Here is a 27,274-nt window from a genome sequence, read left to right as displayed (position 1 = left end):
GTACTTAAGAGTATTATGAGAGACACAGAGACAAACAGGCAGAAGTAGACAGGGTAAGTACATCAAGTCAAAAGAAAAAAAAGCATCATATACTCATCAGATTAATGTTGGCCGGTGAACAAGGGGGTATAAATTGATCATAAATAAATTAAGACTAGAAGTTAAGTTTCCAGTCATTAAAGCAGTAAGTTTCAGAAAAAGCTTTTCTACGAGGAATTGCTACAATGAAGAAAGGAGTGATTTGCAAAACGCACTTTTTGTGATTTGGGAGACATGGACATGGATTTGAGAGTGCCCGTTTATTCCCATGTTGCCTGTATCAATCAAGAGAGTGATAGGCTGAGAACATACTAGCTTATGAACTAGCAGATAAATTAGTGGATTAATTAGAAAAAAGTTAAATTTACCTGCTGAGGGAGTTGCTCTTATTACTTCTACACCAACAGGAAGATCCAGTGGTTGGCTGTATACAAGTCTGGAGCTCAGAATGAGCTTACTAGCAGTCTGAAGATTAGCGATTGATGAAGATCGTGGAATGGGACTTACACCAGGTGATATATCTGGAGAAGAATCTACTGTCTTCTGTTCAGGTACACTAAGCTTATTCTCTGATAAAGCAGTTTTTTTTTCAGTAGTTTTTGCTACACGAAAGAAAAATCATTGCAAACAATGTTAAAAATGTATGTGAGGAGAAAGCATAAACATGCTATAATCAGATGTTTTTCATAGCATTGTTTTGGTTATGCAGAAAATAATTATATCGTGTATTGGCTGCTTAGTTGTACTGCAAATAATTTTATGCTATGATTACTCATTTTAAGATATCCATAGTATTCTGAAATACTGAGAGTTTAAAGAATCCAGCGCTTAAGTATATTACTCACTCTTTTAACAAATTTTCATATTGTCATAGCTATGGAATGCAATCCATGTTTGCAAGAAACCTTACTCTTCTACTGCTTCTAGAACACCAAGCCTCAAATTTTCTGTTATGTTACTTAAATGTTCATCTCTAAGAAAATACAATTACTCACTCACTCACCTAAACAGGCTTGCACAGATTTGAGATGAAGATGCCACATCTGAAGAACAGAACAGCCATTACTATCTTTTTCAATTACGACTAGGTAGAACTTTTCTGAAAAAGGTGGTGGACGATAACCTGTAATTTAAAGACATTACCATAATCATGAAGTTTACATTCAACAATTGATAAAAACTGATACTAAAAAAGTATTTTTTCCTCTTTGAAATTGTTTGATTACAAAACAAAATACTCAAATGGTACTATTAATAACATTTTAATCAACATTTAGTTTGTTCAGAGTTATAGAAGACTTAGTAAAATAGAGACTGACTTAGAGCAAACCTGAGTATTAATGACAAATCTAACTTATTAGATGTATTTGCCTTCCTAATCAATTTGAACTGCTCTGCTAGATTATAAAACAGTTTTCAGTTTTCTCAGAGTGCTTGCTTTCTTCCTTTTTTTTTTTTTTTTTTTTTTAAGCTTTTGAGTCTAGTACCAAATTCCCCAGTTACTTTCTATAGGATAAAAGGGCAAGTCAGACATATGCACCTTATCACCTGGAACAACATATTAATTCAGGAAATACACTTCTAGTCTACTTTGTACACATCTTTAAAATATAACACAAAACATTTTGAAAAACAGACCTTGTCATACAAGTTAAAATAATTCACTGTAGGCAAATTAGAATAGTTTTATTTAATACCATTACCATGTAGACGATTTATATGAGCAACGTGAATCAGCCATTTCAGTGAATTCAATATATTCTCATTAAAAATGAATCTAGTAAATGTCTGCTAGATTTCAGTATTCTTTAAGACCAGTTTTGGTACCTACTTCATAGTAGTTATTCTTATACTATACCTTGTGATGGCTGGAAAAATATCTCAGTTTCCTTCCCTTCTACATCTTCCTTTTGTGGTTTGTATCCCAAAATGAAGTCTTCTTGAAAGACATGAAGTAATTGTGTGTTTGAGCCACACTGTAAAATCAAGCAGTAGTTACGCTTTCAGAATGGTATAACAACATTTTTTACTAACATAATTATGTTTTTTGTACAATCCAACTATCGATTGAGGATCAATTACCTTCTTTTATAATTTTGAAAACTATCTTAATACATCAGAAAAACAGAACATTTTCATCTCTTACATTAAGAACAGCATGTTCTAGAACTTATTGTGTATATATTCCAATAGTTTCAATGAAATCTACCATACTAGACTAATTCTGTAATATTTTTGCTGAAGCTAATGACAGATTATTATTATTATTATTATTATTATTATTATTATTATTATTATTATTTTAGGTATAGAATAAAGGACTGTGGCAACAACTCTTAGACTTCTATCAATCTTCAGTGGAAAGTTGACTGCAATGGATTGAGAAATCTGCTAACAAAATAAAAGGAAGAAACTGCACATATTCCTTCTCTTATAACTCAACAGCTGTTCCTCCTGACAGCAACAGACCTCTTTTCAGTACCTCCACCCCTCTACAAAGGAGGCTGCTGGCAGTGAAATTCATTTCTGCAGACAAGGAAAATGTGTCCCCCAAAGACAGTGACAGCAAAGTTTTCATGTTGAACACATTTTTTTCCAGAGAAGCATGGAGAGGCATCTTTCTTCACACAGGTATTTTTGAAATCCTACCAGGATGAAATTGGCAAAAGCTGACTGACTCAATATAGAAGGTGGGTTTTTTTAGAGCTTCAGCAGGTGCTATGGAGATAAAGGAGGTAGTGAGAGGATGTGTGAATGACATTTGTATTATGGGAAAGTCTTCGGTCACCATCATGATTGGGATGTCCTCTAAGGAAACTGGATTCAGTGTTTACTTGTAGAAGAGAGAGGGCTTCTTCCTGACTCCAGAGCTTGCCGTCCTTTTGAATCTTTGCAGGCTGTTTTTTACATGTAAAGCTCTTCCTAGTCTCAGCCTCCCGAATTGATACATTGATTTCTACATTCATTTAAGAAAGATTTAGATACTGAAAAATAATGACCCAACTAACTTATTTACCATTTCTGTAGAAGTTGGTAAGGTCCACAAATATTAATTAAGGTTTATACTAGGACATTAGAGGCTTGAAAGTATGACTAAGGAGCTAAAAGAAATAGAAAACATAAAAGACACCCAGGATGTCATGCTATTGTCTTTCCCACAACATAGGTCTTATGTAGAAGACTGTTTCTTACCTCTTAAGCTATTCCCTGTACTCCTCATGTCAAGTCATAAAATAATCTATAAAAATTCTAAAAAATATTTGATAAATCTGAACCAAAAATTGAAGGTCCTATGTGATTAATACTTACAAGACAAAAAAAAAACAAACAACAACAACAAACAAAATGTTGTCAAATAGAGAAGTACTTCTTTGTATGTATCAAAAATGTCTATATGTCTAAGTAAAAAATGGTAAAGTAGATTACTTTCCCAGGCTGCTACCTAACAGAAAACAGCACTGGAATTTGCAAGATCAAAATAATAATACGAATTAAATTTCATAGCACTACCATTCAATCATTTCATTGATTGAAACACATGGCTATATTAGTTAACAGGTAAAAGCGTGTCTTATGAGAAAGACAAAAAATTGTAAGTCATACAAGGCTATTATTACCACATTTTGGAAGACTTAAGTAGTTTTTGTTTTTTGTTGGTGGTGGTGGTCTTCTTGTTTGTTTGGGTTTCTGGAGGCAGTTGTGATTTTTTTCTTCTTTCTTTAAATTATGATGGGTGTAAAGCAGTATTCAGTCAAGTTTATTTTAAACAAGATTTATGCCTAGAAAATATTGTTACACTCTATAACAACAGGCTTTGAGCTCCTCACAACTGTAAGTTGTCTCATAAAAACATTCAAGGTATCTCAACATTCACAAAAATTCAAGGCAGTCCTTATCACCATAGAGAAATGTCCTCTTTTTTCTGTATTTTCAACAGATTAGGTTAATCAGCAACAAAGCTATTAAACATTTTTATGTGATACCCTAAAGAATTAACCATTTATTTACTTTGTTAGTTATTGCATCGAGTTCAATAATGCATCCTGGTCGAGCAGTAGATTGTTGGCTCACAATGTTAAACACTTCCCCAATAAGTTTCTGAAACAGAGGAAAATGAGATGAGTTAGCATATTTTTTCTTTAGACAGAAGGAAATTGCAATCATTTACAATAAACTGATGCTATAATTTTCCTTGTTGCTGTAAATAGTAATAGGCTTCTTCCTGTTGTCATTTTGGCAGTTATGAATAATGCATTCATCAGGACATTTGCACTGTTTTCAGTCTGCAGCTATTCATGGGGATAGCATACCAATTTACATAGAAAGTAAATGTTTATTTAAAGACTTATCTTTTCATAATAACATAACAATATAAGTACTATGAGAAACTCAAATACACCGCTTCACTTTTTTAAACCTTCAGTTTTGTCACAACAAACAAACAAATAAATAAATAAATAAATACAGCTTATATATAAATGGAATGTACTATTGATTTTTGCTGGAGCATTCACAGTCACTGCTCCTGTAATAGGTTCCTCAGACTGATCTGAATACTGACAAGCTATAGCTTGCAGGATAGCTTAAAAAATAACAGAAGAATGGAAAAATGAAAAATGTACTTACTTATACGGTAATAGTTACAAGGCCAGATTTTACTTTGCTCAGTCATAGAAACAAAATGTAATGAAAGAACAGAAAGAACAGACTACAACAGCAAAAATAAGAGCCAGTATTACCCTTAGCAATAACCTGCCCTGACTCCCTTCTATCCCATCATCTCTGTCCCCCCTCATATACACACCCTAGTGTATAAGTGTATACACCCTAGTCTTCACCTATCTTCACCTGCCCACTTGCTCCTGACTCCCCTCTTCTGAGAAGACAAAGAAAAAAAATCTGTTTTTTCTTTCACCACATACTACAAGTTGGGGAAACTCATCAGGGGTATTTTGTTTCAGTTCAGCCACTGTTAGTAGTAATATCCACATTACTGTCTGCTAATGTTTACAGACATCTGCAAAACATGTAATTATATAAGCTAATATACAGACATGAGGAAATAAGAAAAATCACTGGAGAGGGAAAAAAAGTTTAAAAGTTACCTTAATTTTTATTTTAAAACTTTCAAGCCATTGCTACATAAAACTTACAGATGATTCAGGGTCAGATAGTTCATCTAGAAGTTTTCTTGCATCTACAACAGCTTGATAGAGTCTCAAGTTTTTGCCATCAGATGCAACAAAACAAGCACTAGCGGAGTTGCAGTATGTACCTACAGAAAACACAAAAAAACATTATAGTTAAAGAAAAAAATAGCATGAAATAGTATCACGTAGTCAATTATAATCCACTTCACAGTATCTGAATGTTTCTAAAAATGACTGTCATAAAATACTGAAGCAAAAACACCCCAAGAAATTACGTACATTAAAACATTATTTAGACTTCAAAATAACTTTCTGCTCATTTATGTAACTAAAACTCCTCATAAATATTGAATAACCTGAGCAGAACTCATTATTGCTTATAACTATTGTTCACACATGCAAAAACCAATAGACAGTACACCTAAAAGAATGCTGCCTTTAAAATGATTACATTCTCTTCACTGTCACCTCCAAGGGAGGTGTTTGGAACTTGAGCTTAGGGACTCTAGCTTCTCGGGGTTCTTGGAGATGATTTAGAGTAGAAATCCAAGGTAAACAAGGTTTAGAATAGCTCCTTCGTGGGATTGAGACAGGATAGAACATTAGTATGTGAGCAAAGGGATTTTTTTTATTTTTAAATCAAAGAAATGCTACGCCTTTTAAAACACATTTAAGATTTTTGAGGTTGCACAATATCTTCGACACCCATTTAAAAATTGCAAAGGTCAGATTGGCCTTAGTATAATAAAATATCCTGGCACTATTAGTATGAAACTTACTAATGTGATATTCACAACACAATTTACATTTTAGTATTGTACACAACTACTACAACATCTTTACAAATAAAAAATAAGTATCTGAGTGGCTTAATAGATTAACATGTCTAGAACTTTTTCAATCAAGTGGTCCAATCACTAGTTCTGTTCAATCCACTGCCTCCTGCAACTGTATGAGGCCAACAACCCAGATACTTCTGCCATCATCACACTTGCAGAGTGTGATCATCACACTTAACTACCATGTCAATGCAGACAGCACTCTGCAAAGTTGCCTAAAGCACTGAGGAATGGGATCATGTTTTTCTGTTGTGAGACTGATTGCTAACTAACACAAAGAAGTTACTCCATGCCAGGTGATCCATGGTAACTACAAACTCTTAGCCCACATGAACTATGTTGTTTTGAAGTAGCATAGTCTCAAATGAAGGAAGACTGTTCACTGGCACTATATAAAGAAATTGCTGAAAAGTTAATATACTCCAAATACAACATGAATTTATTTTGAAAAAATAGTTTTATAGCCCCCAGTGTTAACTCTATATGGGATCTTGCTAAGAATACTCACCAAGGCAATAGCTTGGAATAAGTGTTGGAAGCCAGGCCACATTAGAGAAAGCGGAGGTATGAAGAGAGTTAATTCGAGCCAACTCAGATACTCCTCCAGTGTATGACAAAGGTCCTATAGGGTCTACACGCCACAGAATCAGCTCGCTATAGATTGCATTTGGGTCATAGAATGTACGGGTTGCTGCATTTTTAAGTTGCTGCCTAGAAGAACCTTTTACATGTTTTATAGGATCCATTATTCTGTTTATGCTGTCAGAATCCTGAGAACTGTCTGACTCAGGAGTTAGTAGAGCATTATGATGAGAAGATGTTAACAGTAATGGTAAAACAGAATGGCAAGCTAGGTCATTAAGATGAAAACGGTGACCGCAGTACCTAAATTTATGTGAGACTGTTAGCACAGTAGTGAAAGCTGATTTATCAGCAAAAGTAACTGCCCACTGATTTAGAGAGCCATCTATATGTTTGGAAATCATCATCACTATAGGAGAAATTATATTCACATTTGTGCTGTTCTGAGCAAAGCCTGGTCCTTTACTTGCTAGGGTTTTATCTGGAAAGTCCACTGTCTTCTGATGTACAGCATTACTATCTTTTAATAAGACAGGGCAAGCATACATCATAATATTTTTGCTAAGGGAACTAGCATCTCCTGAAGGAAATGCAACAGGAATCCTAGAAGAAAATGAAACCTGGAGGGGAAAAAAAAAAATAATTAGAATATAACAACCCAGTGTAAGTCCAAATGAATGTCAACTGTTTCACAGGAATTAGTTTAATTTCAAGTAATTCTGATGACCAGATTTAAATAGCAAGAACATAATGACTGTTCATTAAGATCATAAATAATAAAACAATTTCAAATATACAACACCTGAACTTGTCGAAAGATGCCTGGAGTGTGTTCATCTAAATACTTCACATGCCACACCAAAAATGTACCATCAATAGGATGGATAGTAAAAAGCATATCTGGGTTTCTGTTCCATTCGGTTAGGAGCAACTCAATTTTCCGATCTAACAAAACTGTTGGAAGAGGCATGCATAGGCCTGCTGGTAGAGATGTTCTGGGGCTTCCCTCTCTTTCTCCATCTTCATGTTCTGAAGAACCTGTTCCAGTCCCTGTCTCTGATTCTCTATCTACAGACAAGTCTGCAACAGAAAATATTATTTATTTATTTTCAAATTCTAGGTATCATCCTACTACAGTTTCCACTCCAAACAACAATATTTAGAATCTGTTAATAGTGCTATCTTATAAGAACATTCATGCAAACTGAAGGTAGAAACATCTTTCATCTGTTTGTACAACAGTGAGAGGCCCTGGCATTTGATTATTGATCCTAACTATGGAATACAAGTAATAACAAATACAACCATAAAAATTCAGACACTTAACATCAATGCTCTAAGATCATTTTGCTCAACTATACAAAAACAGGTATTTTATATGGATGCTGGCTCCAAATTAATGTCTTTTTTTAAAATTTATTTGATTATTATGAAACATGGTATGTGACAAGTAATGAAGTAGTATGTATTGCATGTGCAGTAAGAATGATGACACGAGCAAGTCTTAGTCATAAATTGCATTGTTAACCTAGATTTTAAAAACCTAAGCTTTATAAATGACAATAAATGTACATCAGTTTATTGTCTTTAATAGCTCTTACTGGTTTAAGTATAGAAAGGCTTTTATTTTTACAAATTCTTAAGATAGTTCTTCATTCTTAACTTTACGAATACAAGGGAAGACATAAGTTTTTCAAATTTTAAACAAATGGGATTTGTAATCTTTAATAACATGGAAGGAATACAAATACTGGCCAAGGTGATGCTCCTGAAGCAATCTTAAGTCCTTCTGGTAGGGCATGTTTTTCATCATTAATTTCAAAATATGTCTTTCTCTTCCTTTTCCTTTGTGAACAGCTACGATTGGGATCATTGTGTGCTGTAAGGTTTAAGATGTAAAGCTTACCTCTACTGGAAAGAGTGCAGTTTCATTAAAATGGAGCTATGTCCAACCCTCCTTAAAGCTTGCCATCAATTCATGCCTCATTACTGTCCTGAGATTGTAAGGTGAATCAAGAGCAAGTCTTAGTTATAATTTCATAACTTTATGGAATAGCTCCAAAATGGAAATAAAGAACCAGAGCTACCTTTCTATTTCACTGTGTTTATTATTACTGTGTTCCAACAGAGAGTACATCCGTAAGTTTTTCATGCCACCAAATTATTATAGGAGCCAAAATTGCATCTATATCTATTTATTTTAGATTAGTAATACATTACTATGTGTTAAATAATTGCATTAATTATTGCACTAAATAAATGTGTTTCAGAATAATTCTTGTGCTATAGATCAAGATTACTAACCATGATCTAATTTCATATGCAAACTTCTCTCTTTTTCTTCCATTTCTTCTTCCTCTTCAACCTCAACATCAACAAAATCTTGTTCTAGTTGTTGTTCAGAAAGTTTTCTTAGATGCTGCATAAATACTTCAATAGATGATGTAAAATTAAATTCTTTATTATTCAACCAGTGAACAACAAAGCCTCCATTGCCTTCATCTATATTAAAAGCTGTTCCAGCCAAAACTGATGGGATATCTGTGGACAATTGTAAACAAATCAAAAACTTTTATCTTAAACCTTTCATCTAATAAACCCACACACATATCTTGGTTAAGACAATTTCTTGGTTAAGACAATTAACTCACTTTTGGCAGAACAGACCTTGTGCCTGTACGTTTAGAAAAGGTAAGATACAGATCAAGTTTCTACATATGTTTTGAGTAAAAAAATGAAAAAGAAAAAAAAAAGGAAAGACATTTTAGCATCAAGAAATAAAGTAAAACAATTGATTCAAATGAGACTGGTAGATGAGATTCAACGGGTCTAATTGCTCAGTTTCAGTGTTGTCATATCATTTACTGATTTTACACACAGGATTGTTGTTCAGTCTCTTCTTTAAAATATTCTAAATTATTCTACAAAAAGCAGCTGTTTTCCTGCTAATAAAATCTTGTACAGCTTTTTTCCCATTAAGTAATCCATTCATCATATACTGTTTTCTCCCCAAATCAAGTACAAAGCAGACTTGAAATTTAGGTAGCTAAATTTCTTTTGCTTTCTGATGTGCAAAAACGAAATTATGGCTTTTAAAAATGCTGAAGGTCTTGGGCAACTGGGTATAGGTGACCCTGCTTAAGCAATACAACCATTCTGGCAGTCTGTGAATTTTGGAAAAAAAATAAATAAAAAAACCAGCTTCATTTGGCTTACAAAACTCAAAGCCAAATGACAGAATTGTGAAATAACACTCTTCCTACAAATCCCTTCTATTCAATTAGGCAAAGCAAAGAACATGCACCTCAGCCCCCTTTATTTATTTTTTCCTTTTTGTGAAAATATATTATTAACAGTTTAATAAGCAGTTCTATTTCACCTGTATTAGGGTTGATGGTTGCTGCTATATGGAAATGACCAAGTGCATTTGCATGGTGTGAAATGTGACGCTGAACTTCATGAGTACCCTGTTGGTCTGGTAATACATCTGTGTGGGTAACAAGAACTGAAGATCTCCTTTGTCCTTTTCTCATATTTTTCAAATGGTGAATTGTCTGGTATAATAAGAAAACATAATTTAAGAAATACTAAAAAAAAGAAAAGATATAAATGCATAGTTATGTAATTACTGTTTGTACAGTTTTGTTTTTACATTGATATGTTTTCTTTTCCTGTAAATTTAATATACTTCACATGACCACCACTGAAACTCATAGCCCTGTAGTATCATCTTTTGGAAATGTAATTATCAAATCAGATAATTAAAGAACTAGAAGAGTTTATTTACTGCTTCTACTGTTATTTTCATACCCATTCAGAATGAAACCATCTTAATATTCCATATTAAACATCATCTCTTCCCAACACTATCAGTTAGCTATATAAAATTTAGTCTCTTCCCAATGCTATTAATTAGCTACAGAAAAAGTAGTAGTTTTAAAAACATGAAGCTTATTAGATGTCTCTGACTTCTTCAGTGATTAATAAGAAACTTAACTCATATAAAATAATTCAGACTATTCTGTTATGCTTGTAAGAACTAGATATTAGATATAGTTCTAATATGTAACATATAGATATTATATTTCTACATACTTTAATTTTTCTAGTAAACATTTACAAGTTTTAACAATCCTGAAATTAAAAATTGACAAGCATTGTACCTCTAGTGCATGCTGTATTTTGTCTTTTTGCTTTCCAGATTGAGAAATGGTGCTGCTAATGCTGGAAGTGCTAGTTTCACAGATCTGCTCACCCAGAAGAGTATCTTCTGGTAACAGTGTCTCTGCCCACAGCCGACAGATGCCATCAAGACATGACGTGAGTAACACATTACAGACTAAACCCCTAAAGATAGACATATCAAGGAATTATCCAATATAATTAAATTAGGCATATGGACACAGCAAAAATCAGGGGAATGTACAGGTATTTAGCAGTTATAATTACTTCATCCAAATTTCTATGCTAACTAAACATTTTATATGAGTAGTGACTTTTAGTATGTTGATAGATAAACTCATAAATTATTAGCAAAAATGCATGTGAACATAGAATGGTTATTATTTGTTAAATCCAGCAGTTACCATAAAACTGTGGACATGAAACTCCCTAAATTATCTGGCTTGCTGGATTATGTGAAGAATACAATTTTACTCAATCCTGAAAAGTGAAATCAGCTAATTAAACATGAGTATATAAAACAAAGCTTCTAAGTGCTAATTGTTTAAGCAAATATTCTATTTCCAATGCCACAATACTATTTGATAAAGACCAAGCCTTATGCTTTCTGGCATAACCTGAGAAGGCACTAAAGTTAAGACCATATTTTAAAATAAGTCTCTCCTATTAATGTGACTATGACTGTTGTACTAGGTAATCCAGAAGCATACGTGAAGATACTCATATGTTTTATTTCTTGAAAGTATAAGCAGAGAAATTGAACCATGTTCTTGTAGCCAAATTTTAAGCAGTGTGTTAAAAAAAAGTTCAAACATTTATTTATTTATTTTTAAATAAAATCTTTCAAACCTGGGCATGTATTTGCTAATGTTACGCCATGAAAATCCCGTCACTGCTCGAGGATGAGCTAAATAGACAAATGAGAAGTGGACAACCCCTGAGCATTTCTTCTCTTCATTCTGTTGGGGCAGAAGAGATGACTTCCAACCAGTCACAGGATACCAAACCTTTAAGAGGCAGTCATCCTAGTTAAATCAGCAAAATGACACAGGATTAGATATCTGTAAGTGAAAATGTCACAAAAATAAAATGCTAAATGATGAGGAAACTGCTGTTCCAGTATCTTTAATAAATACTCAATCTATTGCACAGAACTATTTACAGTTTTCCATACAACTTATTCCTGAGGCCATGTATTTTAATGATGGTCATCCTGGAATGAGTTGGAGGACCAAATAAATAGTCTGCTGGCAACACATCAGTCCCAGAAGTAATTTTTCTTGCAGTCTGTTTGGCTCCCTACTTTCCTCTTGGTTGTCTATGCATTTTCTGCATACCACATATGCATGCTTAAATCCCACATCCTTTACCCTGCAAAGACAGAACCCAGAAACGGGCTGCCACTCACAGGACAGTATTAAACTCATTAGCAATCAGTTTCTCCCTTAGGAAAATTTGTGCTGTAAGTCACTGTTGGTTCCCATGGACAGGAAACGTTACTTTCACAGAAAGCACTGTATCTACTGAGCATAGGCACATAATTGAGCAGTAACCATATGATACAACCTTCCTCTCCACTAGCGCAATCTATGCTACCTTTCTGGTTTGAATTGTTGGGCACCACTGATGTAGTTAACTGAAAGACAACTGAAATATTGATACGGCAATACAACAAATGCTGATAAATGAGACAGGAATACATCTACACTGATGTGGGCTAAGGGCAACATTACTAGTACGACCAAAATACATTGTATACAGCTGCAGGACACATCCCTGGATTTCAGGACTGGCTGCTGGAGTACAGATACAGAATAAAGTAAATAAATGAATTAATTATCTCTGAGAGATCTTTTATTTGTATTTCCTGACAAGCACCTAAAAATACAGTATCTAATCACAGATTCTGCAAGAAAGAAGTTTGATAGACAGCCCTGTTAAGAATTATGATTAAAGATTATATAGGAATTAAGATAGAGCTGTCCTACAAATAGGAAATAACTACTGGAACCAACAGCCTCACACACTTAGTCAAATTCTTATGTATATATGGGAATATACATATATATATGTGTATACATATATACATATATACACATGAATATATGTATATTCATGGGAAGCAGAAATATGAAACAAAGCAAATGTTTTGTTAATTTTATAATCACATTGATTCCAAATGTAATGTTTTTAAGGTGGTGTTACTATGTTTATAGTCATAAAACAACAGAGCTCATGATTCAGTTGTCCTCTTTAGTAAGTGTAAGAAAATAATGCTTACTAAAATTCATCTCATCATTTGACCAACATTAAGCACAAGCAATAAATGCTTAACTATCCTGCCTCAAAAAACAAAGGAAATCACTCAAATGAGAGAGTAAAATTAAAGAGAATTATTAATTGAAATCTTAGCTTGACTAGCAATTTGACAAAAAATATGAAAAATTGAAATAGAAGTTAGGAACTGATAACTGATCCCAGACTTCACTGTAAATAGAAAATTCTCTTCTAATTTATGCAGTGATATGCATATTACACCAGTTTAAATGTTTATGTTTTATATCATAATGATATAATGATATGTCCGTATGAATGTCAATGTATTTCTAGGTCAATTCTGAAGTAGTCAGTAACAGTACATAGCTAAATCCAAATTCTTGTTGCTGAAGTTCAAGGAATTATGTGAAATTTATGTATTATATAGGAGATGATAATTTAACTTAGCTCAGACTATAATGTATTTATATGGTATAGGACCATTTTAAATTACTTATTTACTTTTGACAAAGAAATGAACACATCTCAAGCACTTATTTATTTTGTTGTTTTTACCTTCCCAGCTGTTGCAAAGTATTCACCATCAGGAGACCATGCCATCAAATGTACCGATACTGCAGTCCTAAAGACACAAAAGTAAAGTTTTAAACTGTAAGTAAAGTCTTTTATTCCATGTTTTTATTCCATGTATATTCAGTTGATTCAGTATTACTGTGCATTATTTATACGAAATATATTCAAATTTATAGCTGTAACTTTAAACATACTTTAGAAACGGCAGAAGCATAAGAGTATTTGCTTGATTGAAACAATGTATTTACTATTCTCACACAGTTTTCTCTACAGAAAACCAGTATATTAAAATTAATTAAGTATGGCAAGCCCTGGCTAGATCTAATGAGATCACAGATGTGAATATTGTTCTACTTGCTTTTCTATTCCCAGTGAAACCAAGACTTAGGAATAAAGGAAAGTGAAGATCTTTTAGATAATTTGCAATGCTATTTCACAATGACTGAAATGTATGGGTCAGCTGAAAGAGGCAAGCAGCCTACACAGTGCTTTATAGGCATAAAATCTGAAATGTTTTCAAAAGTCAGACAAAACTTAGGTTTATGGGTGGCTGCTTTCCAAGTCTGTATATCTATAGAAATGACAGATCATGAAACACTTCTGTAACATGGATCTCAAATGTAACTGGGAAGAAAGAGCGTTTCAAGACTCTTAACTCTGAGGAACCTGCTTTGGCAGGGGGTTGGACCCGATGATCTGTCGAGGTCCAACCCCTACAGTTCTGTGATTCTGTGATTCCTAAGTTTCAGAAAACACCTCTCATCTTGATCAGCATAGCATGTCTGCCTGCTATTGCTCCTATGTTTGGTCTTATTCAATATCTCAGCACTACTTTCAAAGCTGAGAAGGGGGACAATTTATACATATTGCCAGTGATACAGTCAAGTCTTTGACAAGGTTACCTGATGACTTAGTCACATGAAAAATATTTTTACTTTGAGTAACTTATATTGTTTGAATTTTATGGTATTTTAAGCCTATTTAAAAGCAAATTTTACAATATGGTTTTCTAGAGAAAGATAGAGATGATATATGAGTTGGCATTGCAATCTGTCTTAAAATGAGTTATCTCACTCACTTGCACTGCCAGACACACTTCCAGTCATTTAGAACAGGGAGAACTTTATCATCTTTCATCTGATTGTCAGGATCATCTTCATCTTCTTCTAGAATGTCACTAGATGGTGGGGCCCACAATTGCAAACAGTTAGTTGCTGTCAGTAGCCTGTTACCTGAAAGTGAACAACATCAAAGCTGGGAAACCAAGATGATGCATTCATCATCTGTCATCACATTTTGATGAGAATTATTAAAAACAAGTTGAAAGCACAACTTTATGAAGTCATTTTAAATATGATAGGGTATTCAATCATATTATACAGCTATTTTTATCAAAACATTTTAAATTTCTAATGTCTTTTAAGAAAGAATATGTTTGTTTTGATGTTTTTAAATGACTTAAATTGATAGATCATATTTTACAATGACTGTTGAAGACGCTAAACAGCCATTAACATCTCAAATACTACATATTGTTAGGCATTTTATCATTTTCTCTCTCTTGGTACGCTGCTGACTTCAGTTGTGCTAAAATCCTATTTAAATGATTTAAGTAGTGATTTAAGCCAGTTAGCAACTTAACACCATGATTCCCAAACTAAAATCTTGCACAAAACACTCAAATACTTGGTAGTGCATCTTCACAAATGCTAATTGCAGCACTGCATTTTATGTAACACTGCCTGAGAATGGACCATCTAAAATGTCTGTATTTGTTCTCCCATTTCATTTCAATAAAAATAATTTGTGTTCAAGTTCTTCAACTACAAATGTTGAACAAATGCATCAAAAGTTCCACATTACCTTGAGGATCCCATGCTAGGTTGTAAGTCATAGAACTGAGGAAAAATTGCCCTGTTTTAAGCCACTGACACCTTAGCTGCTGTAGTTTAAAAAAAATAAAGAATTAATTTTCACATCAACAGCAAAATACAAAGGCATTTGTATTTCTTTCTTTCTTTAGAAAATTACTATTTAGCCTATTACATACAAATTCAGGACCCAGCGCCAGATTGTGGAATCTAGTTTTAATAATTTCTTCAGTTGTTTTATAAAAAATTGTATGCATCACAGAGTGCTGTGTGAACCTGACCTGGATCTGTCACATACACAAATGTATTTGTAGATTACCGTAAACCAGGCATACATTTACAACAATATACGGAATGGCACTATAGATACAACAAAGATTGTGAAACACACTTGAGAGCACAGTTAAGACTTGAGCATTCAGTCATGACCACGTTGTTAAAACTAGCTTGGAAACACATATACACAAACAAGTCATGTATCTGTACTCCAGATCTGATAGACCAATTTAAAGAAATACCAGCTCACCACCATGTCACTCTAGCATGAGATGTTGGGAACTTGGGAAAGTGCAATGCCCAGTTCGGTTTATACAGTAGATGATCCTGACCATCCGATTTTATTACGGATGGTGGAAAAAGTTTATTGACTAGTCTTTTGTGTGCCAATTCAATAAGAACTGGCAGACATACTTTTTTCTAAGAACCTAAACTGAATTACAGCCATGAAATACATACTTACACTATTTCTTTTATGATTATTTATACCAAGTGGTTCAAAAATGCAAACAGCATTTCCATACGATGCTGCAATCTGGAAAAAAAATGAAGACTCAAGATGTAAGGTGTAGATAAGTCTAGCTGCTCTTTAGTATTTCAAAATAGCTAAAGAATTTCCAGTACAAATTCTATGTGTAATCAAACAAGAAAAGTAAAATTAATATAAATGCAATTCATTGTGTTATACAAATACCTTCTAAAGGAAGTTGAGAAATGCATACCTTTGAATGAGCCCATCTTTAAGATCTTAACTTAAGCAGAGAATACATCTTGTTCAGTGGGATACACACTGTCCATCAGATCTAATACATACTTCTAAAGCAACTACCATTGATGCATAAGAGAAAGCTGATATCTTCACTACTTCTACTCTTGTTCGCTCTACTTTACAACTAACTAATGAAATAATTATTAGTGTCTGGGTCTCAGCGTGATCCTGTGTTCCATTTTGTACCTCTAAATAGTAATTACTAAAAAATGGGAGGAAATTTGATTCCATTTGAATAGCTAAATATATTGCCAGGTAAGACAAACAGTAAATGGGAAAACTGAAGTACTTGTACCACTCCTTAATTGCTTTAATCTACTTTTTTTCACAGAAACCTCTATTTACACAATGGCCTTTATTAGGAATTTAATCTGGTTGTGCTCCTAATATTCAAATGCTTGTAAGTACTTTTGACTATCTTGTAAATTCTGTCTTCTTGCTTAAAAGATTTTTAAAAGAACAACTGTTTAAGTTTCTCCCATTCAGGATTTGGTGTCTTCAATACAGAAATTATGCAAAAGTTTCACTACTGTTCTTATGAAATCTTACTTCCTCTTCATACAGGGTAAGGAAAAAAAAAGGTTGCAATAACACACTCGCCCCAGAAAAACTGACCATGAGTTCAGAGTCCTGTATGCAGAAGCACCCAGGGGTTCATGGTGATCTTGCAGCGGTCCCCCATGCAGATGGAATCTCTCTTCCAGTCCCACCGGGACTGCTTGGTTGTAGTGCAGGGGCCTTGCCAGCTAAACTTGCCTGAATTCTAACTGGGGCTTTCTAAATACTAAAACCAATTTGTTTACAAGCTAACAGTGGTAGGCAGGGAAAACTGATAAGCAAAATTTGCTCAGTGCTCTGCAATACCTCATAGAAAGTTGTTTTCTTTTTTCAGCAATCTAGACTGTCTGTTTAGTATTGTTTGGGGATTAAAAATAAAGCTATGCATTGTTTGGGGATTAAAAGTAAAGCCGAGCAGCTAGTCAAGGGCCGCACAGTTGCAAAAGCTCACACTGTAGCACTTTGAAACACATTAAACATGCCTAGACTTTTCTGAAAAATAAAGAACTTTTAATTCATTACTTTGCAGGAAGCACAAATATACACAAACAAATGTGAGTGTGTATACATGAATATATTCTTGTTGTCATTAGCTATATGCAAGCGTACAATAATGGCATTCACAAAACAAAAATTTTAATACCATTGCTATACAGTAACTAATACATATTCCTACATTTTGTGAGACTTGTCATTGTACATCCTGGAAAGGTATAAAATCCATTTTTAAAAGATGCTTCCTGCTTGTTCCCCGCACCCCAACCCAAAACTTACAAAAATAAATTACTATTATAATAAAACAATCTTCTGCTTAAGGAGGATTGCATAAGAAGCTTTCTTCAGAAAGTTAAAGATCAGTAAAAATATTTGTCATGAAATTAACTCAGTAATAGCATTAACATATTATGTTTAATTATGTCATTTAGAGTATTCATTTTTTCCTTCTTCAAGTTTATAAAACAAACAAACAAACAATTAAAATCCTTACCCTGCCTTGTCGTTGGGAGCACTCCACACAACTGACCTGGATGTTTCCATGTTTAGCACCAGGAATAATTTGTACACACTCGAAGTCATTTGCCAGAATAACAATGTCACAGCCAGAACCATATGCCTGAAATAATTTTTAAAAGAAATAAATTTATAAGAAATACAATTTAAAGTTTATTAAAAACAAACAAAAAATCTACAAAAGCACTAACAAACAACTAAATTATTATTAGAATTATTATGTTTTTTAAAAAAATCTGTGAAAATCTCCATTTACACAAATAATGAACTTTATGTTATTACTATGTAGAGAGTTTATTCCTCATCATCTTGGTAACACCAGCAGGATAAGCAACAAGTAAAAAGCAACTTTTAAGGGTCACTCTTCAAAGTCTTTCAGATTAGGAAAGATTCTTTCAGGAGGGAAAAGAAATTCTGCCAGATGATGCTGACACGTTGAGAAACTTAAAGTGGTGAAAGGGTATGTCCAGCTATGCACAGATATGAACATACTGAGGTTTGATCAGTTTATGGACTAAGTGTACAATAAAATAATGAATACTATCACCTTGCCTTGGAAATGTATGTTTTTACATTTATCGGACAGTGGAGTATAACACCCATTGAAAAATAATGTCAACTTCCTCGTAAGGGGGTGTCGAGAGGCAGGAGACCTTTTCTCCATTAACACCAGTGACAGAACCCGCGGGAACGGGGTTAAGCTGAGGCAGGGGAAATTGAGGCTGGACGTCAGGAGGGGGTTCTTCACAGAGAGGGTGGTTGCACACTGGAACAGGCTCCCCAGGGAAGTGGTCACTGCACCGAGCCTGTCTGAATTTAAGAAGAGATTGGACTGTGCACTTAGTCACATGGTCTGAACTTTTGGGTAGACCTGTGCGGTGTCAAGAGTTGGACTTGATGATCCTTAAGGGTCCCTTCCAACTCAGAATATTCTATGATTCTATGATTCTAACTGTCAGATGTTGACAGTATTATATTAAAAATGTTTATTCTACTTTCAAGGGAAAAAAATCTCCATGGTTATAATTTTGTTTTCTCTTCAGCATCATAGGAAATGAAGAAAAATTCTATTTGTTTGCAGTTACACCATTGCTAATTTACACAACCATATTAGACTTTCTTTTTAAAAATGAAAGCAGAGCCTAAAGATATTTCTGCTATATAACGCTGCTGCTCCTTAGTATCAGTGAAAACATATTTAATACAGGAACAATTGTACTCTTCCTGCATAACAGATTTACAAGGGTTGGTTTCCATTTTTATGCAACCAATTTTTATGTTATCAAGTTCCAAGGGCATGAGCAATATGAACCCATTTCAAAACAAACTAGCAAAGGAGAGCTTAAATCTTCCACGGCAAAACGAAATAGTAAGAAATACTCATTACAGAATTTAAGCTCTGTGTGTACTTTCACTTTCTCTTTGTTGTTGTTTTTTTAAAGTTTTTCAAGTTTTCTTCCCTGCACTCATTATTGAATTTGCATAAAAATTCCTTAGATATGCTCCCCCCTTTAAAAAGTGTATCAAAGAGAAGTTTTTCCACAAGAATACAATTTCTGCACTTTTGAGCATTAAAAAAAACGTGTTATAATAATAATTTGTCTTGGGTATATTGTATTTCATTGTACATTACAAACTACAGCCTAAATAATTTGTTTAAGAATAGGTTATAATACAATGATAGTTTGGAGCATTTTTTTTTTTTTGGCAGGATAAGTATGTATGTCTGCCAACCTTTTACCTGTCCTAATGCACTAGAGTATTCTAAACCCCTTAATCTCTCCAGATGTTCTGTTGCACCGAATTCCCACATTCAAGCATAGAAATCCCATTCTCTCATCAATATACTAACAATCTGTTTCAGAGTGAAAAGTTATAGTAAGATGTCTGTTTCCTGATTTTTTTCCATAGATTCCAATACAGAAGGCAGAAATTTTACAACAGCTGAATAAAGCAGTGATCCTCCTGGAAAGGAGAATCAAATGAGAAAATCTGAAGAAAAATGCTGAATTTAGTGAAAGTTTAGCCACTGCTACAAACAAAAAGGAAACTGCAATATAAGCAGAAAAGCGGATACTCAGACTGAAGAAATTAACATGAGGTAGATTACCGACTTTTATCTAATATGCAGACCTGTAAGCTGTTTCTTGTGCTAACATTTCCCCAAACATTGTGTTGCCTGTCATATATAAAGCTTTAGCTTTTAATAATTTTTTCAGTCACAACTGTGAAAATAAATCTCATACAGCTTCCAAACAGTTGGGCCTGTTACAAAATCATAATGCGTGACTGTTAAAACTTCTAGAATTCTGGATCTTTGTTTCTAAGTGAAAGGGTTGTGGAATTTCAGCTGAGAATATTACATCTCCCAACTTGAGAACTGGCAAAAAATACACAAAGAAAAATATCAGGACTTCAGAAAGACTGTGACAAAATGTTTTGCTATTAGTTTCCTGAAACCCAGAAAATCATTGTGTTTCTATAAATTACCTTCTTGTTACCAAAATATTTAAAGTAACAGGTCTTGCATGTCCTTGCAAAGAAACTTTTAAAGAAAAACAATTATTCCTTTTTTTTTTTTTTAAATGTATTGCAATTTGTTGCTCCAGAAGATGTCTATTAGCACAGTTGTTAACTGAGAACACGTTTACACATTTTACAACCTGAAGAAAGTTAGGTTCAATAGCTATATACATTTTGCTTGTGAACACCTATTTTTGTGAGCATTATCATCACCGGCCAACATGCAAGTTTTGATGTGGTCCCGTATGACGTGGCCCAGTTGCTAAGTGCCTATCTGAACATGAAATGAAGATACTAATTTTACTAGTAGCTGCAGCAATGAAATATTCAAAGTAGCTATGCAATTGCACATAAAAATGAAAACAAGGTATGAAATGCAGACTGTCTGAAAGACTTCTGAGGCCATCTCATGAAAATAAAGTGACACAGTGTTGTCTTTATGTGTCCTCAAAGTCTACAATCACTCTGGAAAGCTCTAAGGAACTGACAGTAGAGTATCAGTATACTGCAAGCAGGAGAGAGGAAAAAAAAATTGCTAAAAGGTGGTTAGAGGGACATTATCTGTGTAAGAGAATATCCTGGTTCCTTCATGACTAGGCTGTGTAATTGTTTGACCCAGTCTGGGAGGTAAAAAATAATTATTAATTATTTTATTATTTAATTATTTTAATAATTATTTAAATTGAATATGATTTCTTCCAGAAAGTGGGAGACAAAAAGACTTGAGACACTGAAATAATTTGTGGCACTGAACTGAAAATCTCTTTGCCTTATTGTTCTCCAACTTTATATATTGAATTTACTGCAAAACCAACTCCTCTGGTGGTGTGAAATGCTGGTCAGTCCAGCAAACATTCACAAGTAGTAAGGGAGATGGAGACCAGGATGGATACCAGGCAATGCTGCTAGAGACACCCGAGTCCCCATGGAGATCCAGGATACAAATGCCCACAGGTAGACAAAAAAATAGAACCAAGTCCTGCAGTTTCAATAATTTATTCAGAATTCAATATTCACAAGCAGTTTAATCTCCCACTACTTTTCTCAAAGGGCGAGCAATTAAAACAGTAAAGAATCGAAAGATTCAAATTCAGTTTTTATTTCAACAATCTGCCTCATAATTATTGATACAAACCTGCTAAAAAGATTTGATTTAAAATGTTGCTCAATACAGTCAAAAAAAGGCACTGATCCACTTAAAATAAGGTCTTAAACTTCTCAGATAATCCCTTGTTTCAATGTTGGTATTGATAACTTGCAAATTTCAATTTCAATTAAACATGATTTATCACTAGTTTCAGTCCTGTTAGAAGGAGTTAGGGACACGTGCCTCAAAATTGATATGGGGAAGGGTGCTTAATTTTCTTAAATATGCATTCATATATGTGTGTAGTTTGACAATGCATGAACCAGAAAAGATTTAATAACTGTGTACAGTTGTTTACTTTGTGAAGTAAGAGAACTCAGTATCCGGCTTATTCCAACGTTTCAGTTTCTCCTCCTCTGTCCCCTATGTACCCCTTTATATTATAGCAGCAAATGAACATTTTTCTGGATAATTACACTATTTAGCATGTTTTTATGAAGTTAACTGAAAAGGTTAACTTCAAATTAACTATTTAAAGGTTAACTTTAAATAAAAGGGTGTTTTACAGTAGAAGTTTTATCTTTTTTTCCTTAAAGAATCATCAAAATGCAGAGATCTCTAAGTAAAATCTTACCACTGTCACTCTTATCTTTCCTTCTCTTTGCCTGTGCCTGGGACTACACAAGCAGCTGGCAGCATACCCCATGTCCTGTGCCAACAGAGGGGATTTAGTTCTTTAGAGACCTCAGTTGGAACACATTCTCAACAGGTAGCAGCCTGCAGCTCCAGGGTCCTTGAGTAAGTGATGTCTCTTGGCTTTGGGGTCATTTTCTTAGTGTAGATATTTATTCTGAGTATGGTTCTTGTTTCTTGAAACTATGTAAAGGTATATTTACTTTAAAACTTAAGTTTATTTATGAAGTACATCATATTGCCACTTTTGAGAAAAGGCACGCCCATATTTTAAAATAATCATTCACTTTTTCACTTTTATAGTCTCCAAGCTTTTCAAAACAGCAGGGGTCAATATACTTTCCAGTACCGAAAGGTATTTCCACATATGTGTTGGGTCTGTCTGGGATGGAATCACCTTTCCCTGCAGCAGCCCACAGTACCGTGTTCTGCACTCGTAGCTGGAACAGCACTGATATCACTCCAGTGTTGTGTCTATTACTGCATAGTGCTGGCACAGCATCACGACTCCCTCCAAGCCCTCAAGAGTCAGCAGGCTGTGGGTGGGCAAGTGATGGGGAGAGGACATCACCAGGGCAGCTGACCTAAACCAACCAAAAGGATATTCCGTAACACCTGATGCCACACTCAGCAATAAAAAGGGGGGCTCTTGTGGGGGAGGGGGCTGTTCCTCCTGAACAACCACTACACATTTTGAGGCCCTGCTTCCCAGGATGTGGCCGAACATCGCTCATTAAGGGGAAGTAGAGATTTTTTTTTTTCCTTCTCTCTGTGCTTCTGCGCAGCCTTATTGTTGTTTTTGTTTCTTTTTCTCCCCATTCCCTTTCCCTTTAATAAAACCATTCTCATCTCAAACCTCGAGCTCTTTGTGTTGTATTTTCTCCCCCTTCCTCTTTGAGGAGAGGGCGGAGTGAGAGAGCGGTTGTGGTGGAGCTCGGCTGCCCACCCGAGTAAAACCACCACAACATACCACCTTATATGTCTTAATACAAGTTTCACATTTGATTACTTCTATTAAGCTTTTCTAGTATACTCAATATATTAGCACATTTACATTAGAACAGAATGTGTTTCATATTCTTTTTAATTTGTCCTTTAATTTCTTGAGCTAGTAACACAGTAGAAGTACCCTACACTGACAAAGAATAGGGAAGTGCCATAATATTTAACATCAGTAGTTCTTTCTAAAGGATTCAGCTGACATCTTCAGAGAGATCATTCATGGCAGTACAGACCTCTCCTGCCAGAAGAAGAGTGGTTCCCATATTTGTGGCAACAGAGTGATGATCTGCACAGCCTGATAAATGGAATGGAAAACTGGTAAGCCATACAAAAAGTAAAGGTAGAGAATAAGATGCTAAGGTACTGTAATGTGTGAAAGCAGTGCAGAGGTCTCAGACAAACGGGAGTTATAAGCAGTCATTGAATAAAACAAGTGCATTAAAACCACCCACATGGAATTCTTGCCAACCTCCATTTCTAATGTCACTGATAACTTTAAACAGAAAATTAAATGGAATTGCAAAACTGCCAGAATGCAAGGATGACTTGCAAGATTCACAAGCAACTAATAAGCTACAGTTTGCCAATGTCTGCTCTAACTGTCAAGAGCTAGGACCACTGAAATGAACAATGACAAAGCTCTAATTGAATGCAGGAGCACCAGGCTTTGCCTCTGAAAAAGCAGGACATTGTGTATCCTACTGTGACAGTTCATGCTATATCCTTGATTTTCAGATACTAAGAAAGAGGCATGTGCATCTTCATCTTCCACATGTCTGTCTTTTCCTGTTTGGTTCTCCGATTGTAACGATGTTTTATAAATACGTAATATTTATTTTATATTTCTCTTTGTATATAAAACGATTCTCTTCTTTCTACAGCCTGGAAATATCTACAAATTTGATGTGAGTGAAATAGACCAGAAGTTCTCAAGCTCTAACGTTTACTATTACGGGTACAGAGGCATTTCAAGATGGCAAATGATGTCAAAGAAACAAAATCAGAATCAGCCAACAGTGGTATTAAAAAAAAAAAAAAAAAAAAAAAAAAAAGTTCACCTTTATTAAAACCTAAATTAAAGCCTGTATTGGTATTGTGAGATAATCTAAAAGTTCAGCTATTCCTCCTGTATAACAACACTTTTTTAAAGTTGCGGCTATAGATAGTAAACAGGTAAGACTAAGAAATTCCTATTCCCTCCTATTAGCAATGAAGCCACCTGGATTCTGAAACCTTTTCAAACAGCTATCAACAGACAGAACATTTACAATCCCCCTTCTCTCTCCCAAACACCAGGAGAATTACAAATGGTCAATGCAAACTGGCAAAATAAGTCCAAAAAGCCCACCGCTAGCATGTGCTGGTAGAGTAGGCTTTCCTAAACTGACATTGAGACAGATTTGTGATTAAATGCTTTACAATATGTTTACACACAGAGTTTCACAGAAAAAAAATGTACTAAGGACTCAGAAGTAAAGAGTCTATTGTGCCATTCGTGTAAACATGACACAGTGGAGAACATACAGATTACATGCAATAAATAACAGTGGGATTTCAAATGAAACTTTTACTAAGTGATTTTTCAGGAAGGATGAAGTAGAGGAGAAATGCACAGCAGAGCAGAAAACCTATTCTCAGTTATTGTGGAAGAACATTTTGCTTTTTTAATTGCCAAAGATGACATATGTGTGGGAAACTCTACCTGCAACTGTTTCTGAAATTCATTGGAACATGCTGTCCAAAGAGGTTGTAGAGTCTCTTTGGAGATATTCAAAATTCACTTGGATGCGATCCTGTGTAACATGCTCTAGGTGATGCTGCTTCAGCGTGGGGTTGAACTAGATAATCTCTGGAGGTCCCTTCCAACCTCAGCCATTCTGTGATTACACACAGTTCCAGGCCAAGTGTCAGTGCTGGCATGGAAGATGCCAATAAGCTTTTTCAAAAACTAAAAACCTAAATTAAAAACTTTTCAACTCCATCAGAAAAGTGCTTATGTACAGGTACCTAGACTGACCTTAGAAACAGCTATCTTCTGTTCAAAGTTTCTGAAAAAAAAAACAGCCTTGAGTTTGGACAAAGGGCAGAAGTCATACAAACAGATTAATCACAGCTCATCTTTGTAAGAAACCACCTTATTCCAGGTCACGGGAACTCAGACTGGTAACATACACAGCACCTAGGGTTAGGGTTGGTGACTGAAGTTGGGTTAGCTAAAAAAGGCTGCTTAATGACAAAAGCTATGTAAAATCAAATACTGCTTCAAAAATGTAGATAGTTTACAAGCTTTAACAATACATTAGTTGCCTATTAGACTACAAGGTTCAAATATTGTGTGCTTTTTCTCTTTAGCCAGGGTGTGTACTTTGTAAGGCCCATTTATATAAATATCAGCTGACTGCCTGTAACTTTTGTGAATTCCTTTGTGGAAACACAGTTAACAATATTTGCTGAAATGAGAATGGGAAGCCCAGCTCAACAGCAAGTCAAATAGTGCACTGAAGCATCACCAGAAATGATAAAAACAGAACTTCTGTCATTTAGTAATAAAAAAGAAAAGAAAAAAAGAAAAAACTGTCTGATCCTAGTTCTTGTTTCACTCCCTGGAGTCACTAATACTAGCATTTTAGCACATAAAAAATAACGAATGGCAAACATTCCTTTTCCCTTTGTCATTCTCAGAATAACTAAGATGCCATTCAGTAAAACTTTAAAACAGTATATTTTTTAGGCAGAACATATCATCTGAGCTCTGGCTATACTGACCTGGAAGTTAAAAGCCTACCACAAATACAGAGAAAAGAGAAAAAGGAAAGAGGAAAGCTACAGCTGCAGAATTTCAGGAAATACATTTATAAAGTCATCCCCATCCTGTTAGCTACTTCTTAAATATATTATAAAAAAAATTGGTCACAGCAGACAGAGAAAACAGTGACTGAAGTCTTAGAAAAGTCCTACTTAAACTGTAATATATGTCAATATTAATTTTTGATGTTATCAAAACTGCCATGAGAAATAGCAAAAAGTTGTCTTTTATTGTAGCAGTTTACTGACTTTTCAAATTGTTACAGGAAAGACAACACATCAGAATGCGAATGTGAGTGTGTTACTTATAAATATCAGAAGTAAGAGGTCCCTTTAATGTCAGTATGGCTGCATAGCAGCAGAACAAGGAAAGAAAGAAAAAGATGGCACCCTTTACTTATGAATTTCAAGCATTCATTACTGAAATTAGACATCTGTGATCATCTAAAGTAAGCTTTAAACGTTTGACAAGTCTGATGGCGGTTGTCTGAGACCAAAAATGATGCCCTATATCATTTAATTTGGAATTTGCTTGTGTCTTGGATAATATCTTGTAGATGTTAACACAAAGTCTAACAAGACAATTTATTCACAAATAACAACATACTGATTAGATTTTCGTGTGCTAAGTGCTGCAGAAGGTGATCATTCGTTAAAATCAGACAGGCACCTCAGAAACTGAGGAACACAAAATCGACATGGGAATTGACAAGAAATTGCCCGTGGATGATAAGCAGATTTATTATGTAAATTCACAGACCCCTGAAATTTACCGAAGGCGTTTCTTCTCATCTACTTTTACAGGAGCACCTGCCAAAGAAATTAGAGGTTTTTTAACCCCAGTAACTGAAGCCAACTGCCCATGGGTAGCAGATAGGCCTCTTCAGATGCCTGGTGCAACACAGTATTTTCTCCGTGCAGAAAAACACCATCCGCGTTCAGAAAAAAACGAAGAAAAAAAAAAACAAAGAGGCGAGGAAACGACCCCCAGGCTGGGGCCGCCCAGCTCGGGGCTTTCCCCCAGCCCAGGGCACAGG

The 27,274-nt window shown here is 34.7% G+C and overlaps 1 protein-coding gene and 1 long non-coding RNA gene across 4 annotated transcripts in view; one reads left to right on the top strand and one right to left on the bottom strand.

Annotated features, from left to right (window-relative positions):
- The window catches only part of LOC311442590 (dmX-like protein 2), a 36,040-nt gene that overhangs the window by 8,402 nt on the left and 364 nt on the right, over window positions 1-27,274 (bottom strand). For both annotated transcript variants that reach the window (XM_084531967.1, XM_084531968.1), the window contains exons 2-17: window positions 18,105-18,230; window positions 16,253-16,324; window positions 15,506-15,584; window positions 14,721-14,874; window positions 13,625-13,691; window positions 11,642-11,817; window positions 10,774-10,957; window positions 9,990-10,164; window positions 8,915-9,151; window positions 7,413-7,690; window positions 6,537-7,230; window positions 5,193-5,314; window positions 4,048-4,137; window positions 1,898-2,015; window positions 1,043-1,162; window positions 408-641 (exon numbers count right to left, since the gene is read on the bottom strand). In XM_084531967.1, the coding sequence (XP_084388093.1) occupies window positions 408-641; window positions 1,043-1,162; window positions 1,898-2,015; window positions 4,048-4,137; window positions 5,193-5,314; window positions 6,537-7,230; window positions 7,413-7,690; window positions 8,915-9,151; window positions 9,990-10,164; window positions 10,774-10,957; window positions 11,642-11,817; window positions 13,625-13,691; window positions 14,721-14,874; window positions 15,506-15,584; window positions 16,253-16,324; window positions 18,105-18,230 (2,926 nt within the window). The remainder of the gene's footprint in view (window positions 1-407; window positions 642-1,042; window positions 1,163-1,897; window positions 2,016-4,047; window positions 4,138-5,192; window positions 5,315-6,536; window positions 7,231-7,412; window positions 7,691-8,914; window positions 9,152-9,989; window positions 10,165-10,773; window positions 10,958-11,641; window positions 11,818-13,624; window positions 13,692-14,720; window positions 14,875-15,505; window positions 15,585-16,252; window positions 16,325-18,104; window positions 18,231-27,274) is intronic.
- On the top strand, window positions 10,812-27,046 carry LOC311442594. Of its 2 annotated transcripts, XR_014696765.1 has the most exons (7): window positions 10,812-10,930; window positions 13,633-13,720; window positions 16,890-16,958; window positions 20,039-20,228; window positions 22,427-22,535; window positions 23,621-23,750; window positions 24,314-27,046. It is a non-coding gene; the product is annotated as an uncharacterized lncRNA (long non-coding RNA). The 2 variants fall into 2 exon arrangements; XR_014696766.1 differs by having other exon boundaries at window positions 20,039-22,535.

This window comes from Aythya ferina (genome assembly GCF_964211825.1).
Source record: "Aythya ferina genome assembly, chromosome: 11".
Taxonomy (NCBI): Eukaryota; Metazoa; Chordata; class Aves; order Anseriformes; family Anatidae; genus Aythya; species Aythya ferina.
The sequence above is the reverse complement of the archived record's forward strand: the minus strand, read 5'-3'. Positions and strand labels throughout refer to the sequence as shown.